This window comes from Limanda limanda, chromosome 18 (assembly GCF_963576545.1).
Source record: "Limanda limanda chromosome 18, fLimLim1.1, whole genome shotgun sequence".
In the NCBI taxonomy this organism is placed as follows: domain Eukaryota; kingdom Metazoa; phylum Chordata; class Actinopteri; order Pleuronectiformes; family Pleuronectidae; genus Limanda; species Limanda limanda.
In genome coordinates, this window is record NC_083653.1 from 5547565 (window position 1) to 5564116 (window position 16552).

Sequence of the window (16552 nt, forward strand, 5' to 3'; positions counted from 1 at the left end):
CCAAGATATTTGATGGCATCATCAGTTGTGGTAAATCTGTGGTTAACGGTAACATTTCATTATTTTCTCATATGTTACACCCAAACAAATGAAATGACTGATTTAGGAATTAATCTGCAGATAAACTGATCATGAAGATACTTGTTATTTACGGCCTTAAAGGGAAAAGAGGAGATGTAAGTGGAGGAGGAGTGATGGGATTAGAGGAGAGAGTAATGAAAAGGAGGAGGGTAGGGAAGCACTTGAAGAGAAAAGGTGGAGAGTGGAGAGTAAGACTAACAGAGGAGGAGGGAAACAAATCAGATGTGAGTTGAAAGGGGGAGCTGCTATTTACCATTACTGCTAATAGGTTTCAAAAGGAAGCAAGTCATTAGCTAAATGGATAGGCCCCTAAATGACACATTACCATGTTAAAGGCTGATTCCGCTCATTATTGGAGCTCTGATTCCTCCATGCATCAACAGCTAGTGCTGTGGGCTGCCCACTTGTACACAGACCTGCTGCCTCAGCAAACACACACACACACACACACACACACACACACACACACACACACACACACACACACACACACACACACACACACACACACACACACAGTCACACACAGTCACACACACTAGCAGAGATAAACTAAGGAAAAGGTCCATGATAAAAAAAGGTGCTTTGCTCTGAATCTGTATGTAAAATGATAGCAACGTCATTAGAATTGACGTTTCATGATAGGAAATTCCTGCATAAAGTAAATGTCAAGCTTGAACCAAGTTTCCGATGAACAGAGTACCAAAGGAGATTTTGGCGATCAGTCCCAATGTGAATGTGTTCTTAACAAAACCAGTTTTCTGCATTTCTGAAGTTAAACATCATCTTCTGCCTCCTCGCCTGAATGTTACGGACATTTACATCATATTTGTTATTTGCATGTTGCTGAAATTATAATGACAGTGGTATGCTTAGGTTAAATGCAAAAATACATTAAAAAAATTGCAATTCAGAGACATATTCATGAACAAGCAGCCGATCTGAAAATGTGCATGAACCTCAAACATTGATCACAGCCGCTGCTTCTACTATTAGATGTTTTCAATCGTTGCTGGTCAAGCATCCCCTGCATTTAACTGAGATAAAGGGTTGTAATCATTTTTTAATTCCCTTTTCCCTAATAGACCCCCCCCCCCCTTGCATTTCATTTAGTATCTTTCTACATTTCCCATGATGCATTTGTCTAGAATGAGGGCTTGTTTTATTCCGCTGATGGTTACGCAGCAGCCTGCCAATAACTTTATGTAGGCCACCTGGAAATTAGCTCCACCGTGGTTCCACTAACTTTTGAAAGTTTCTTGAATGGGATTTCACAGTGATGGAGAAAACAAACACTGTGTTTAATGCCGGCTGGGGGGGGGGGGGGGGGAGTTCCACAAGCAGGGATGTTATACCTGTTTTAACCATTAAGTCACATCACGTCCAAGTTAAATGTTTAAACTGTGTCATTTGGTGTCACTTCATATTAGGGCTCAAGTTCTAAAACTCACATAGAAGGAAATGTGAAACTGTGTTAAGCTTGTCCTAAACATACATAAGCTACGTAGCTAAGCTATCAGTTACTCTACACAAAAGACATAAAAGAAACCACCAAATGGCAAAGGTAGTTTACTCCTTACCAGGAGGGGTTAGATTGTGTTTGCCTACCTAGGATGGTAAGAATTTATGGATGTTTTCACTACCATCATGGCGGGAGTATGACAGAACTAACTATGATGGAACGACTTTAACTATGTTGGGCTGCTAAAGTCATTCTATGTACTTTGGCAAGGCTTTGCTTGAAACTATGCCATTAACAGTTTGGCATTTACGCAGTAGAGTTATGGTGTTTTAATATGATATTAAAACACTGTAAGCCACTAAAATAACTACCGGCATAACTCCTGGAGGGATCTGCAGAAACACACGGAGTGAAATGCATATGCAGGACCCAAAGTTGAGCAAAATGTTTTTATGACTTTGTTTGCAAATCCAATCTGAACCTGGACCCGGACAGGGATGCGACTCTGGCAAGTGGAGGCTAAATCACATTTGGCTTGTAAACAAAAGTGAAAAAAACAATCCAAGCAGAGCAAGACCCTCACAAGTAAAACTAACAGAAGCCTTTGTTGCCAGGGTCCAAACAAGCAGAGGACAATGAGCTGGTTGAGTTTCTAGAACAGAGCAGTGGGCTCCTCGAGGAATAAATGTGCTGACGGACCACCCACCTCCCACCCACTGTCAGAACAAGCCTCGGGCTCAGCTGAATGCTTAGGTTGGCTTTCCTCTGAGGGGCCAAACAGGGTCAGAAGAAGAAGCAGAGCCAGAGTCTCACAGATATTAAGATCTGGAATACATAAGGTTTGATGGACAAATGTTTCCTCAGGAGTCTAAAAAATGTATTCTGCCCAAATATGCGGGTTATTGCTTTACAGATTCTAGTCTTTTGTTTAGAAGTAATACCAAGTACCCTTAAGTGAAGTCAGACACAGCCCATCCTAGGGTCTTGCTCAAGGGTTCTTGAGTAGAGTAAAAGCTTGAGATTTGACGTTGAAGATTCACTTTAAGGGTTGTACCTATAATTTAACTAACCAATCAGATATAACAGAGACATGTAGCCAGTGCAAATTCAGGAAACACTGGCACCCTGTGGGACACTCAGCAACAAAATGATAACAATCATGTGTCCTAGCATCATAAAAATGCGCTTATCTCCATTTTGGCATTTCATTGTTGGTTTTGGCCTCGATACTTGGCCTCAACGTAAGACCACAACCATGAGAGTGTTACAGCGAAGCCGCCTCATGTCTGCCAAACTCTTTTTTCCCCCTGAACAGGAAACAACACGAGAATATTTCCCTCTGTATCAACCTTGTCCAATCACAGACCAGCACCCCAAATTCCCACGTGTAATTTGTGCATTACGGCAGCAGCGCAAAGGCACACACACACACACACACACACACATGCACATTATTTTTCACATATTTCATCTTGTGTCAGATGTGAACATTTGCTCTGCATTAGCCTCTCTGTGAGTTTGCCTTGGACCACAATAATGGAAATACAAAAAATATAATGGAAATGTGAAATTACATACGGAATATGTCCCCCTCTCTGTACAGACACACACAGACACACACACACACAATATTGATGAGAAAAACAACTGGAATAATGGAAAAGAAAAAATGTATGTACACAACACAAAGCTCTTTTCTCTCCTTCACTCTGGTTCTGCCTCTGCCTGTGTGCCACACACACACACACACACAAACACACACACACACACACACACACACACACACATACACGGAGATGCTGAGGTGTGTGTGAATGTTAAATCCATAGCTAACCTGGCCAGTCTAATAGACTCTTATTTCTCTGATGCTTTATCAGCTCAATCACACAAACATTCAGCCCCAAAATAATGGCCTTTCTGTTTGCTTCTGTGTGTGTGTGTGTGTGTGTATACGTGTGTGTGTGTGCACGTGTGTGTGTGTGTATGTGCTTCTATCTAAGAGCTGTGCTGCAAAGACTGTGTGTGCACTGCATACAGATCTGTCAGTAAAGCCAGAAACGACAATTGCTGGGTTCAGGAGTCTTGAGATTTCCCCTCGATCATTCATCCAGTGGGTTAAGCCGGTTCTGGTGACCAGGTTTAGGTCATGTAAGAAGGGACCTCTAACATTCTGGTGCTTTTTGTACGTGAAAGATCACTTCTCAAAATTTGCTGCCCGAACGTCTTCTAGATAGATCAACTTTTTATTTATATCTTATAAACTAAGGCACCTTGAAGACCCTCATAGACCCTCAAGTCAGCAGTCAAGTCAAGACAAGTTTTGCCGGCGTTGTAATTTAATAGAAACTCCATTCAAGCAATACAATAACACACGTTAAATTATAAATACATAATGCTTCTACTACTTGACAGATTATTTTAAGCTTAATATTTTTCACTCCCTGAGGAAGTGGGGAAGTGTTGTTAATCGTTAACGGTCGTCAACCGTCTGTACATTCAACAGATTTGTTGATAGTGTCCAAACGGTACAAACCCTCTCTCTGGATACGGCTCTGGGACGATCTAAGTCACTACAGCTTGGACCACACAGCAGGACGAGGTCCTGACGACATGAGGTCGAGGACCGTGACCCCGTCAGGTCAAAGTTCAGAAGTGTGAGAGGTTAGAAGCTGCTTTAATGTAGAAGGTCATGACACAAAATCACCAGAGCTGGACGCACGCAAAGACAGAACAGATGCAACAACAAACATTTGAAAGCAACTTTCAACTAATCGTGAGAAGCGGCTGGATTCCTCTGGAATCGTGAGAATTCATCTTGCCTATTGGCTGGCGTACACACCCCAGTGGTTCGGACCAATCAGCGTCCTATGTGGGAGGAGCTACAATCAGCTATAGGGATGTCTTGAAAGCGAGATGCAGCTCAGAACCAGGTTAGCGCAGATAATGAGTATTTCTTCACCGACAGAAGGAGCAAAGACGCCCGGTTCTCGATGGAGAAGATGTTTTCCTTCTTCTCTCGACTGGTTTCAACAACCGTGATCGACACTGATGGACAGATGGTTCATCCAATCACCTGTCAAGCATTTATTGCAAGCGCCTGCCCTTTTTTTTAAAACGGTTTCCAATGAAGCCTTCCCAGATGGTTCTGTGTAACAAACCATCTGGCACGTCAGGTTATCCTCCAACAATGTCTTTCTGTGCTCCTACGGATACACACACACACACACACACACACTCACAAAGTCTCAGAAAAACCACGTTGTGACCATGTGTTGAACAAGGCTGTCGTGGGTGAGGTAATTGATAATTTCTAGCAGCCACTGAAACCAGACGGTATCAATCTGTGAAGAACTTTAAAGAAACCCCCGCCTCACTAGAAGCCTCGGCTCAGACGCTCTGGCCACAGGAGCCCACAGCAGACTCGCCCAACCAAAGTTATTTGATGTAGAAGTTTACACTAGGTTTGTTGTCTCTTAAGTTTGTCTGGGAAGAAAATACCGCACGTAAATATGTATTCAGATAAAATATTAAGATGCTTTTGACACATTCTTCACCACTTATTAGGTATTAACACTAAAAACTGAAATAAAGGTAAAACCAGATTTTTTTTTCTTGTTAGTTTTCTGTCTTGTTTTAAAAATGAGTTAAACAACTTTGAAGATGACTGGATTTAAAAAGAAAAATGCTTCAGGAGTATTGACTCCATCATGAAACCACAACAGAGAAAGAATCTGTCTGTAAACAGAATAAAAGTGAATCATATCAACATGCGCAGAACATGTGTGTTGAGCTGAAAACAGCTGGTGAATTCCAGTTGCTTGAAAAACGTGATTAGTGTTTTTTTAAATTATTAAAACTAAGTTTTAGGTTGTACAGTGGAAGCTGTACAACACTCATACAAGTTTAATTTTCTGATTGAGTCTCTAGTTTTTTTCCTTCAGGCTCTAAGATTCGAAGTTCTCTCATCATCCGCTCTGATGTTGTTTAGTGTCTATTCACTGAAATCTGACAGTTGGTCTGCTACAGTAACATTGATTGATGATGTTCGTGTTCTACATTAATTATTAAGACAAGAGAAAAAAGCAAAGGGAGGTGGTACTAACAAAGATCTCAGTGTAACTGTATTCATGTGCTTTCTGATTCTAATCTTGGTTAAACCTGGTCGTCAACCATCTACAACAAGGGTCCAGAATAAAAGCTGCTTTGATAACCATGACCTGGATGAATCATCACAGACATAAAGCAGAGTCCAATGAAAATTAACATCCATGCATTGTTTTGGAAACCCTTGTTAACTTGACATTGGGAGTGTGAGGGTGGGCGAGGTCCAGTCAGCTTATCACCCCCCTGCGTGATCGTCATTATAATTTCGAAAGAATCCAAAGTACATATCAAAAGTAATACTGACATCTTTACATCTCTGAAAACTCCCAGGTTAACGTATGTTTTTTTTTGCTTGGTTTATTTTCTGGTCAGAAACACAGGGAAGTCAAATCTCAGTATTCATCTCTAGTCACGAGTCATCAGCGTCAAAACTGAGTCATACCGTATTTGCATGTCTTGTTGGATCTTGTCAAATAGTCTGAGCACAAATCAAATTCATGCCTCGAGTCCGACTCCACTACAAGTCGTGTCCACGCCACCGACATCTTACTGTGTTATCTACTGTTTCAATCCACTTGAACCTCACTTCACTTTATCTCAAACCCAATGATCTCTGATTAAACCAAAACCTGTAGGTGCATCACACTGTTGAAGCTCACTGAAGAAAAATAGCCCCAGACCAAAATCAACACACTGAGAAATACTTCCTAAAGTTTAACTCAGAAAAAAAGAGAAAACACAAACCAGACCCAACAAACTCAAAACTCCCAGATAGAGCTGGAGGGCGCCTGTCTTTGAACTGCCTGTGTCAGACAGATATCTCCTGTAGAAGTCAGCCTCGCTCTCAGTGTGTTTCGCTGCGGATAAACAGAGGTTTTTGAACTGAAGTGATTTGAGCTGGAACAAAACAATAAGACCTCCAGGAACCCGCCGGTGAAGGAGAAGCAAGACAAACAAACAGAGGCCAGACGCGGAGCTCGGCGATGGCTGCAGAGGTTGTCAGAGTGCTCCTACACACGATGAAAGAGACGCAGAGAAGAAGAAGGAGAGCAAGAGTGGGAGACGATTGGGGGGGAGAAAATGTACAACAAGGCCTGACAGGAGAGGGAGGTTATCAAATACTAGAGACAGCAAAGGAAAATAATGGATTTGATGAGCAGAGACGTGCAAATAGTCCATCATCAGCCAAAGTACTATAATTTCCTGAAAGCTGTTTTCAGACATTGGGAAAATGCACAGAAAGAAAAGGTCCAGACATTTTCCAGAGTTTGTCTTTCACTTACGGAAAAACACAGCAGGAGTTCGTTGGAATCGTAAGATCCAGAAATTGTCCGGAGCAACTGACTCGGACATTTGCATTCTCACATGCAGACATGAGCCGGGAAATTTCAGGAAAATGCCGGGAGGTCAATGCAAGTATGAGACGGTTTTAAGGAATGTTTTGGTGCAGATTTCATACACAATGCAGATGTCAGACGAGTAATTCATGTTTTGTTTTCGAAGTAATTAAAAAGTTGTAATTTCAAGTATTGTAGGATGTCTCCTCAGCGACTTTTATACTAAAGGATGTCTGTGAGAGAGAGAGGGGAGGTAAAGCTGAGGTAAAGAAACAAGAAAGTCAGGGAGAAAAATACAAAACACACCAAAAAAATAGCCGAATACACTGAGGACAAGAGAGGAGTAAACCAGGAGAGAAAAGGAGGAAGAGGACGACGATGAGGAGGCCAAGGAACGAGTGGAGAGAGGGAAAGAAAGAAAGAACAGAGACGGGGGGACAGGACAGAAAAAAGTGGGCGAAAGGGGATGAAGGATTATGAGTAGCAGAGGAGGGGAAACTGCTGTGAGTGTGTGTCTCCGAGTGTGTGTCTGTGAGTGTGTGTGTGGGTGCAGGGGTGTGGGGGGGGCGCCTCATTATTGACACCATGTGTTACCACAGGAAGCTCCTTGGGAAAATATAAGCACCCAGAGAGATCAGAGAGCAAGAGAAAGCAAGAGAGAGATGAGAGGACGACAGAGAAAAAGAAAGAAGAAGAAGAAGAAGAAACGGAGGTCGCTGCAAAGTCTTTGCAGCTGCAGACGTGCGTGTGTTGTGCGTGTGCGTGCGTGTGTGTGTGTGTGTGTGTGTACGGGTCAGTAGCCTCTGTTTTAGCAGCTGTACATCTGAGCGTCGGCCGTGCAGTGTTTTGGCCACAAGGTCACAGGGTCAAATCCCACAGGGAACATACGTACGGACCTATTGATCGATTGTAGACTCAGATATTTGAAAGGAACGCTGCCTGATTGGCCTGAAGGGACGAATCAAAAGTTCAGCATCTGCAAGAAAGGCCTCATAAAAATATGAATACTGACGGAGGTGAAGATTTCAGCTCAGTGTGATGAGCTCAGACGATTCGTCAATAAATCGATTCATCAGTCGTCAAAACTAATTGGAGAACATTTGGCAAATTGATTTATCAATTTAAATCATTTATCTTTCAAGCTTAAATGTCAAACTTGGTAACTCCAGTCTCTACAATGAGGATTTGCTAATTTTCATTTATTTTTGTGTTGTTAGTAAACAGAATATTTAGTTGGTTTGATCAGAAAACGTCACCTCAGGCTATTCAGGGATAATTTATAGACGAGGATATAAATTGAGAATGAACATAATCAGTTACTTTGGCATTTGACTTGAAAACAGCCAATTTGCATGAAAAAAAGAAAATATATATTTGATTGCGTGATCCCTTTGACAGATATTTTTTGGATTCTGACAATTCCAAAAGGTCCGACTGGACAGCAGTACTAACTTTTAGAAATAAATCTAAACTATTACAAAAGCCTACCTCCACTGGGCCAGTGCTTCAAAGAGAAGACGGGTCATTTTCATTATTGGATTGAAATTCACAAGATCACAGACGTCCCAGATCTCCGCCAGGTTTTCATCAGCGCTTGTTTCTCCGTCTGCCAGCGGGCTCGCACCAAAACTACTCAACCGATTTCCGTGAAGTGCTGTGAAGGGAAAGGGTTTGACCTGGAACCTGTTACATTCTGGAGTGGATGTGAATAAATCGGTGGTTTCTTTTCTGTGGTACTTTCTTTAACATAGTGAGATAGGTTGTTAACCTTGAGGGCGGCGTGTCCTCTCTGAGCTCCCTTCCAGTTCCACAGTATTTTCCGTGCAGTCCATTTTTCAAACACACATTATCTCAAAGCTGAATGTACCCTTATATAAAAAAAAAGGTCGTGCAACTTATTATAAAATGTTCATTCTTACAAATCCATATCATGCTCCTGCTTATTTTTGAGGAGCAGTAAATAGTCTGGGTGCAGCAGCCGGTGCAAACGCTCACACACGACCCGTATGAACCCTCACACACACAATTACCAATTTATCAACTCCTGCCCTGCTTCTTTCTGTGTCTAAGCCCACAGTAGAATGGAGCCGGGCAGAGCGGCTTTTGTGTCCCTGGTAGAATTAACTATTGATTTTCTCCTCAGTATTATCAATGCTGTTCTGACAACAAAACAGCGAGGAAACACTCACACTCATGGGTCCACACACCCGTACGCAGACCTGGATTCTGTACAGGGGAAGATGGGCTTTGTAAGAGGTAGCACGGCCCCACTGGGAAAAGCACAAGTCGAATATTAACATCCTACTGGAAACAAGCTAACAAAGATATACAAACAATAATATTTGCAAATAATGAAATATGCAAAATGAACTGAACCAAATATTTAGAGTACACACTCTACCCCATTGAGCATTAGTACATGTTTATGTACTGCACGTCCATGCATCGTTCTCTACAATCAGAAGAAAGTAGCACTTCTGAACATCAGCATTGTTCTCAAATACATTAGTGTCATTACCATAAACAAATGTCAGCCGGGTCAAGTCTATTATCTGGTTCCAGTCAAAAGTAGTAAGGAAAATGCAGCGAGTGCCAGTGGGTGTTTTTTAAATGGAAAAAACATAAAACCAGAATAATGTCCATCCACTTTTCACTCAACTATCCAACCAACAAGACGTTTATGCAAAATGGTTCCTAAGTATAGAGCCCGACTGATTTATCACTTGGTCCATACAAATCAGCCGATATATAGCAGAACACAGAATTATGGGTGTCTGTGTTTTCTCTTGCCGATATGAAAACCTTTATTTTACAGAATAAACAATGCAGAAAAGATAATTTATGTTGATGCTAAAATAGTTATGTTTGCAGTCTTAGTTCCATGAACTTGTTTGAGAGTCAAGTAAAACCACCTAACCCACTAAGATTCAAGATGTCAGAGTCCCACCTCCCTCTCACACACGTTCCCTGTTCAGCCTCCTCTGCCTCTGTCGATGACAGGAAGGATGCAGCCCCGGTCCAACTTAGCACCTGGCTAATTTTAGCTCCCAAGGGATTCTGCTAAAGTAAACAACACACACACACACACACACACACACACACACACACACACACACACACACACACACACACACACACACACCTGTTGGAGGACATGTGATCTGTGTTGTTGGCACATTGTCCTTGAGTAAATCTTGGCTACCTTCAACCTTAACTGACAGCAAATACACAAACATACAAACAGAGAAACACAGTTGAGCCCAATTTCATTTCATCAAATGTGACTTAATGAAATTACATCGACACAACACAAGCAGACACAAGCACACACACCTCGTTTCAAGTGCCAGGTTGAATGTCAAGCTCCAAATTAAAGAAACAAGACAAACTCTCCTTCCTGTTCAGAGGCCAAATTAATGACAAAAGATGAGGATTAAATGTTAACTCATATAATCAGATCAAAACACCTCTATTCCAAAGTGACCCATTCCCCAGATAACAACATTTGGACTTCACCGTCTGGCTCAAGGACTTTTTGACATGTGGACAGAATCAGCTCATGACGGTCGGAAACAGGACGAAGACCTTACATCACAGGACCAACCTTCACCAGCACCTTAGCAACAGATCAGGTTGCAAACAGAACTGAAATACAGCAACAAATTCAATTTACACTAGACATGGACACACAATATTCTGATATAAACAATACTCTGAATAAGACACTTCCATGTAAACAGCATTTTCTGATTATACCTTAACCTGAATAAGGTTAATTAACAATCAATTATCACAGTCATTGGTTGTTACATCCATAGCTACAAGTGTCTAAACGCTTTAAACAGCAGAATAGACAAATACATTTAAAAATCAACAACACAAAAGTGTTTGATATGAATACAAATCTAGATGAAATGTCTTTGTCTGTAATTACTCTGAACCTTCGTCTTAACCGCGATGCTCATCTCCCACAATCTGCTTTCATCTTCATGTTTTAACAAACGATGCAATTTAACTATAGAAGCTGTTATTACAACGGCAACTAAACAAAACTCCACTACATCCTTTCCTATTGTCGTGAGGTCGTCTCCTCCCTTGTCACCGTCCATCCATCCTCGCTTCCTTATTTTCTAGGACACGCTGATTATATTCACTGAATGTGGGTCTGAGGAAGAAAAGCCTGGGAGCTTTCCCTCTGGTGTATTCCATCAAATCCATTCAGCTAAGCTCGGCTGCGCTCACATTAACATAGCAGAGCGAGATCAACATATTTTAGAGACATTATGACATCGGGATGAATTCACCTCATAAAAATGTTGATTTCTCTGATGGCATTCACAGCGGAACCTCTGGTGAGAGCCCATCACGCTGCATTTAGCCCGGCTTGGTTAAATCCACATTACCATAAACGTATAAACACAAATGTAGTTGCTCTGAAGAGACCCGCGACAAATTGACTGTTATTTTATATTTTTTCGCCGAGGATCCTTCCAAGAAGAAACTCTTCTGCAGGATCGAGCCTCACCTTCGATGGATGCCACGGCCCAATAAGCATCAACAGGGAAATCAATCAGATCGGATACGTTTGGGTTTTTAAAAGCTGCGAAGTGAGGTTTGTGTAGATCAGTGACATTTAGGACGATTCGCTAAATAAAATGTTGATTTCTCTGTTGGTTTACGTCTGAATTCATTCCACATTATTGTCTCTGGTGAGTTTACTGCACGAAATCCGTTCATTCAAATCAGGCCGGCGACATTCACACGACTACACGACTCAACAAATCAACTTTTCAAGCAACTTTTACTTTATCCTACAGAGACAGCCACACTTTTCTTTACAGTTTATTATCTTTTATTAACGTGACTTCCAGAAGTCACATCAAACAAGTAATTTGTTGAATGCACTAGTCATGTTCCAACCTTTACCTTTGCAAACAACTACTGCAATTTTGCACACTTGACACGTATTTTGTGATCTCCGGTATTGAGTCTCTTGTTCTTTGTGCAATGCCCTTGACTTGCTGCTGTAACACAATCATTTCCCTATCTGGGATCAATAAATGCATCCATCTGTCCATCTAGCGTTCCTCGGTATCGGCCGATACACAAACTCCATGTATGCGAATCAGAATCGAGAAGAAGAAATGTCTATTCCGCTTGTTATTGCTTGTGTGTGTTTTCTCATCGTGCTGCTTCATCTCCACCCCCCTCGTCTCCCTTGTCTCCCTCACGTCCTCTGAACGTCCCGTCTCTACCTGTTAACCCACCCTCTCTCTATTGCTGCCGTTTCCTCCAATGCAGGAGAACTCTTGCTCTGAACCTCCTTCCTCTCTCCTCTCTATTTCAGCCCTCCTCCTCCTCCTCCTCCTCCTCCTCCTCCTCCTCCTCCTGTTCTCTTTCTGATTATCTCCTGATGTCTCTCTGAGCTCAGTCGCTGATAGAGAGCATGCCTGGTTGACACGCCTGGTAATGAGGCTCCTCACACAGATGGCCTCTCCCGCCCTCCTCTACTCACTTTCACTTTTCCGCTCTCACTCTCTCTCTCTCTCTCGCTCGCTCTCGCTCCCTCTCAGCTTGCAGAAACACATGCATCCTGATGGCAGACCCCCCCCGCCACTCCCATCCTCCCCACGGTGGGGGGTCCGAAGCCCTCCTGGGTTAAACAGTAGCTGGAGATGTTTTGAAGAGGATAAATAGAAAAATGCATGACAAGCACTAGATTTTTCTCATTTTCCAAACAACAGTCGCCAAATCATTGCTCGACACACACACACACTCACACACACAGACACACACATACACACATGCAAACACACTCAACACACTCGTATGTTCACGCACTTTCTTCACACTGGGGGAAGTTTTTTTATCCGGAAATTCCCAATTCTACATTATCATGTGGCTGAATGGGAAAAATCTGTATTTCACATGAATATCATTTTTTTATATTCTGCTCTGTTATTTATTATTTTTTATTCTATATTGATTTTTCTTCCGTCTCTCAATCCCCATCTCTGCTGAGGGCTTTGTTGCTCATTTTTCATTGTTGACTGTGTCGTGGCCCCGACCACAGACACACACACTGCACATAATTAATCTTTCACAGCCTCACAAATAACAAACAATAACCAAGTTAAAGAGCAGCTGCTGTGCTTCGTGATTCCGTTAGATCTTTAAAAGAGTTGATTCACCTTGAATACTCAAAATGAAAAACTGGATTTTCTCATGTGACCCTTGTGGTGTCCCCGGCACGTGCAGTGACATGGTGTTTAATTGTTTGGGTTTTGAGATATCAATCAATCTGAGATTCTGAGAACAACAATTCTCGAAGCATTGAAAAGAATATTGGGAAGGATTTCAACATCAATGCTTGTTTCCCAAAACGATGCAGCCCCCTGTTGCTCTGGATAATCTGCAGAGCATAATGAGCAGTTTTCATATTTTTTTAAAAAACGGATCCACATGAAACCGTTGACACTGAGGTCTGTGGATTATCCACAGAGACAGGGACACAGCTGGAGATCTCATAACTTAAAACCTCAATGCATGGCAGGAACCCAAAGGTGAGAATTAAGAAAATCATAATTTCACATCAAAGCTGCTTCCACTCTTACGCTCATCTCCCGACTAATATCCTGAAATCTTCCAGAGGGGCTTTATGTGATTTTCTGTAAATATTCCAGCCATCCCCAGGTATTAATGACAACACTAAGCAAACACAAAACTGGAAGAAAACAAGTATCTCAGGATGAAGAAGAGGAGCCGTACACGTAGACGACGAAGATGTCGACTTGGAGAGACAACGAGATTCAAAAGCTTTTCGTGTTAAGGGACATTTTTGTATCTTCTTTTACAAAGTGAATCTTCTAAGTGATCAGATGATGTTTAACTACGGGACAGAGACATCTGGTCTGTACAGCTGCACACAGCCGGCAACAAACTGTGACAGGGTGCGAAGCAGGACTCCCTGTGGAGGAACACAATGAGAGTACACACGGAATAAAGACAAATGATTTTGGCTGAGCAGTAACGACAACCGAGTTGCATCTGAGACATCCACATATGCGTTGAGGCTGAGTTAAGTTCAGCTATGTGACGTTCAACCTCTTCATTTGATTTACGAGTCTAAAAATAACAGCCAATACGAAAGTTTGACTTTCACAATGATTCTCAATATCTTAAAATAACAGAAACGTCACCAACAACAAATCAAACAGGCCACAACCTCCCAAAGTAAACATTTGTCTCTTCTTCATGTGAGTCCAACTGTCACTCAAGCAGCAGCTTTCTGTGTTGAGGTTTTATCTCACTCTCACTCAAGGTTTGTTATCATTCGGGCATTAAGTAGTTATTATTTTTTACATCCTTCTGATGATGATTTAACTAAAGCGATGAAACCACAGGTGCCTTCAGATCATGTGGGTTATGATTTGGTCCTATTCCAATACAACTGAAATGAGTTCACGATATTTCTCTAAATGTTTTAAAGAACATAAAACCAAACAAGCCAAACCCTGTGAATTAAACATCTGGCTTTTCTTCATCTGTCACTGCAGCTACAGTTTAGTTTTGTGGGTTTCTCTCTCTCACATGTAGATAAAGTCGTTTTTCACTCAGTAGATGAAGCAGTTTTTCAACCAACTTTGTGACTGTGCTAGAAAATAAATAAAGTTTTGATGGGGATCACCACAGGTTGAACTCTCCCTCCAGCAGTTAGACGGGTCCCTGGCTCATCCTGAGTGGGCACGTATATCGATCAGATGTGGTCGAACAGATCGATCAGTCGACTCACCTCTCTGCTGCGCGCCGCTCCGCTGTAGCCATAGCAACCCGGCCACCAGCGCGAACACGTGTCGCGTCATCTCTGCGCAGTCCGAACTTTCACGAAGTTTAGTGTCCGCAGCGCGCACGCTGTCCCTCAGCCTGGTGAGTTTGTGCCGCAGGAAAGTTTGACTCTGAGTTCAGTAACTCTCCTCCTCCTCCTCCTCCTTTTCTTCTTCCTCCTCCTCTTCCTCTTCCTCTCCTCTCCTCAGAGTCACATAGTCATAGATAGATAGATAGATAGATAGATAGATAGATAGATAGATAGATAGATAGATAGATAGATAGATAGATAGATAGATAGATAGATAGATAGATAGATAGATAGATAGATAGATAGATAGATAGATAGATAGATAGGTAGGTAGGTAGGTAGGTAGGTAGGTAGGTAGGTAGGTAGGTAGGTAGGTAGGTAGGTAGGTAGGTAGGTAGGTAGGTAGGTAGGTAGGTAGGTAGGTAGGTAGACCGACCGACCGACCGACCGACCGACCGACCGACCGACCGACAGACCGACAGACAGACAGACAGACAGACAGACAGACAGACAGACAGACAGACAGACAGACAGACAGACAGACAGAAAGATAGATAGATAGATAGATAGATAGATAGATAGATAGATAGATAGATAGATAGATAGATAGATAGATAGATAGATAGATAGATAGATAGATAGATAGATAGATAGATAGATAGATAGATAGATAGATAGATTGTTATATATTTAACAACATAACTCTTATGCTATATTATTATATACTTTGTTTTAGTTAGATTCTTATTTTGTTTGTTTTACTTTACTTCCTGGTACTTCAGGCGCACATATTGACCCTGACTTAGAGTAATCAGATTACTTTTCTTTGTAGGCAGTAACTTTACAAAGACACTGGGAGGAAGGTGTTAAAGCACTGGATCTATAAAAGTCGTCATCAGATGTGTGGATGATATGAAACATTTCAGTAGAGATTCAGCTTTATAAGACCAAAGTAATGGACGGGACATGAAGAAGTAGAAGAGCTGGAAATGGAGTGAACAGAGCTCAGAGTACTTCAGGGGTAAATAGGACAGAGAACAGCTGGACAAAGTTTTTGGTGGAGTTGAGTCCGGTCACATGCACCTCTGTTCTATGGCTCCTCCTGCTGCTCCACACAACTCACCACACTCTGGGGCAGAACCTGGTGTGGACACACAAAAGATACAAACAGATTCACATGGAGGAACATGGAATGGTGAACAACAAGTGAACTGAATGAACAACTAAAGGAACTTTGTTACTAAGTTCAAAACGTTTCTTGAAGCTTTAATAACCAGAATCAAAATGAGATGTGGAACTCAAGAGAAGAATCGAGGAGTAAAACATGTCCTGTTGGTAACAAATTGTTATTATAGCATTTCAATTAGATTATATACGTTTATATTTTGTATTTGCATGTGAAATAATCACTTTTAATTCAGTAAACAATAAAAAGGGATTCAGTTTTGCCCTCCCCTACATAGTCTACCTATACACAGGCCATTATAGCTGTTTACTCCTTCACTCTTGAAAACACTGCGGTATTAAAATGTTCCAGTTCACCAACTTGTCAGTCACTTCACACACCTGTGAATTTGTGTAGTTATGCCAGTGTGTGTGTGTTTGACGTTGTGTGTGTGGACAATAACTTTGTGGGCAAAGCAAAGTCAACCTCCTCTCAAACCCTTAGAGCTCCAGAGACAGAGGCTGACTCCACTGACTGCTCGGCTGAAG

General features: G+C 41.8%; 1 protein-coding gene across 1 annotated transcript in view; it reads right to left on the reverse strand.

The window, feature by feature from the left end:
- lama2 (laminin, alpha 2) overlaps positions 1-14846 on the reverse strand; it is a 140323-nt gene extending 125477 nt beyond the window's left edge. The window contains exon 1 of the mRNA XM_061092002.1: positions 14777-14846. Within this exon, the coding sequence (XP_060947985.1) occupies positions 14777-14846 (70 nt within the window). The remainder of the gene's footprint in view (positions 1-14776) is intronic.
- Between the last annotated feature and the right edge of the window lie 1706 nt (positions 14847-16552).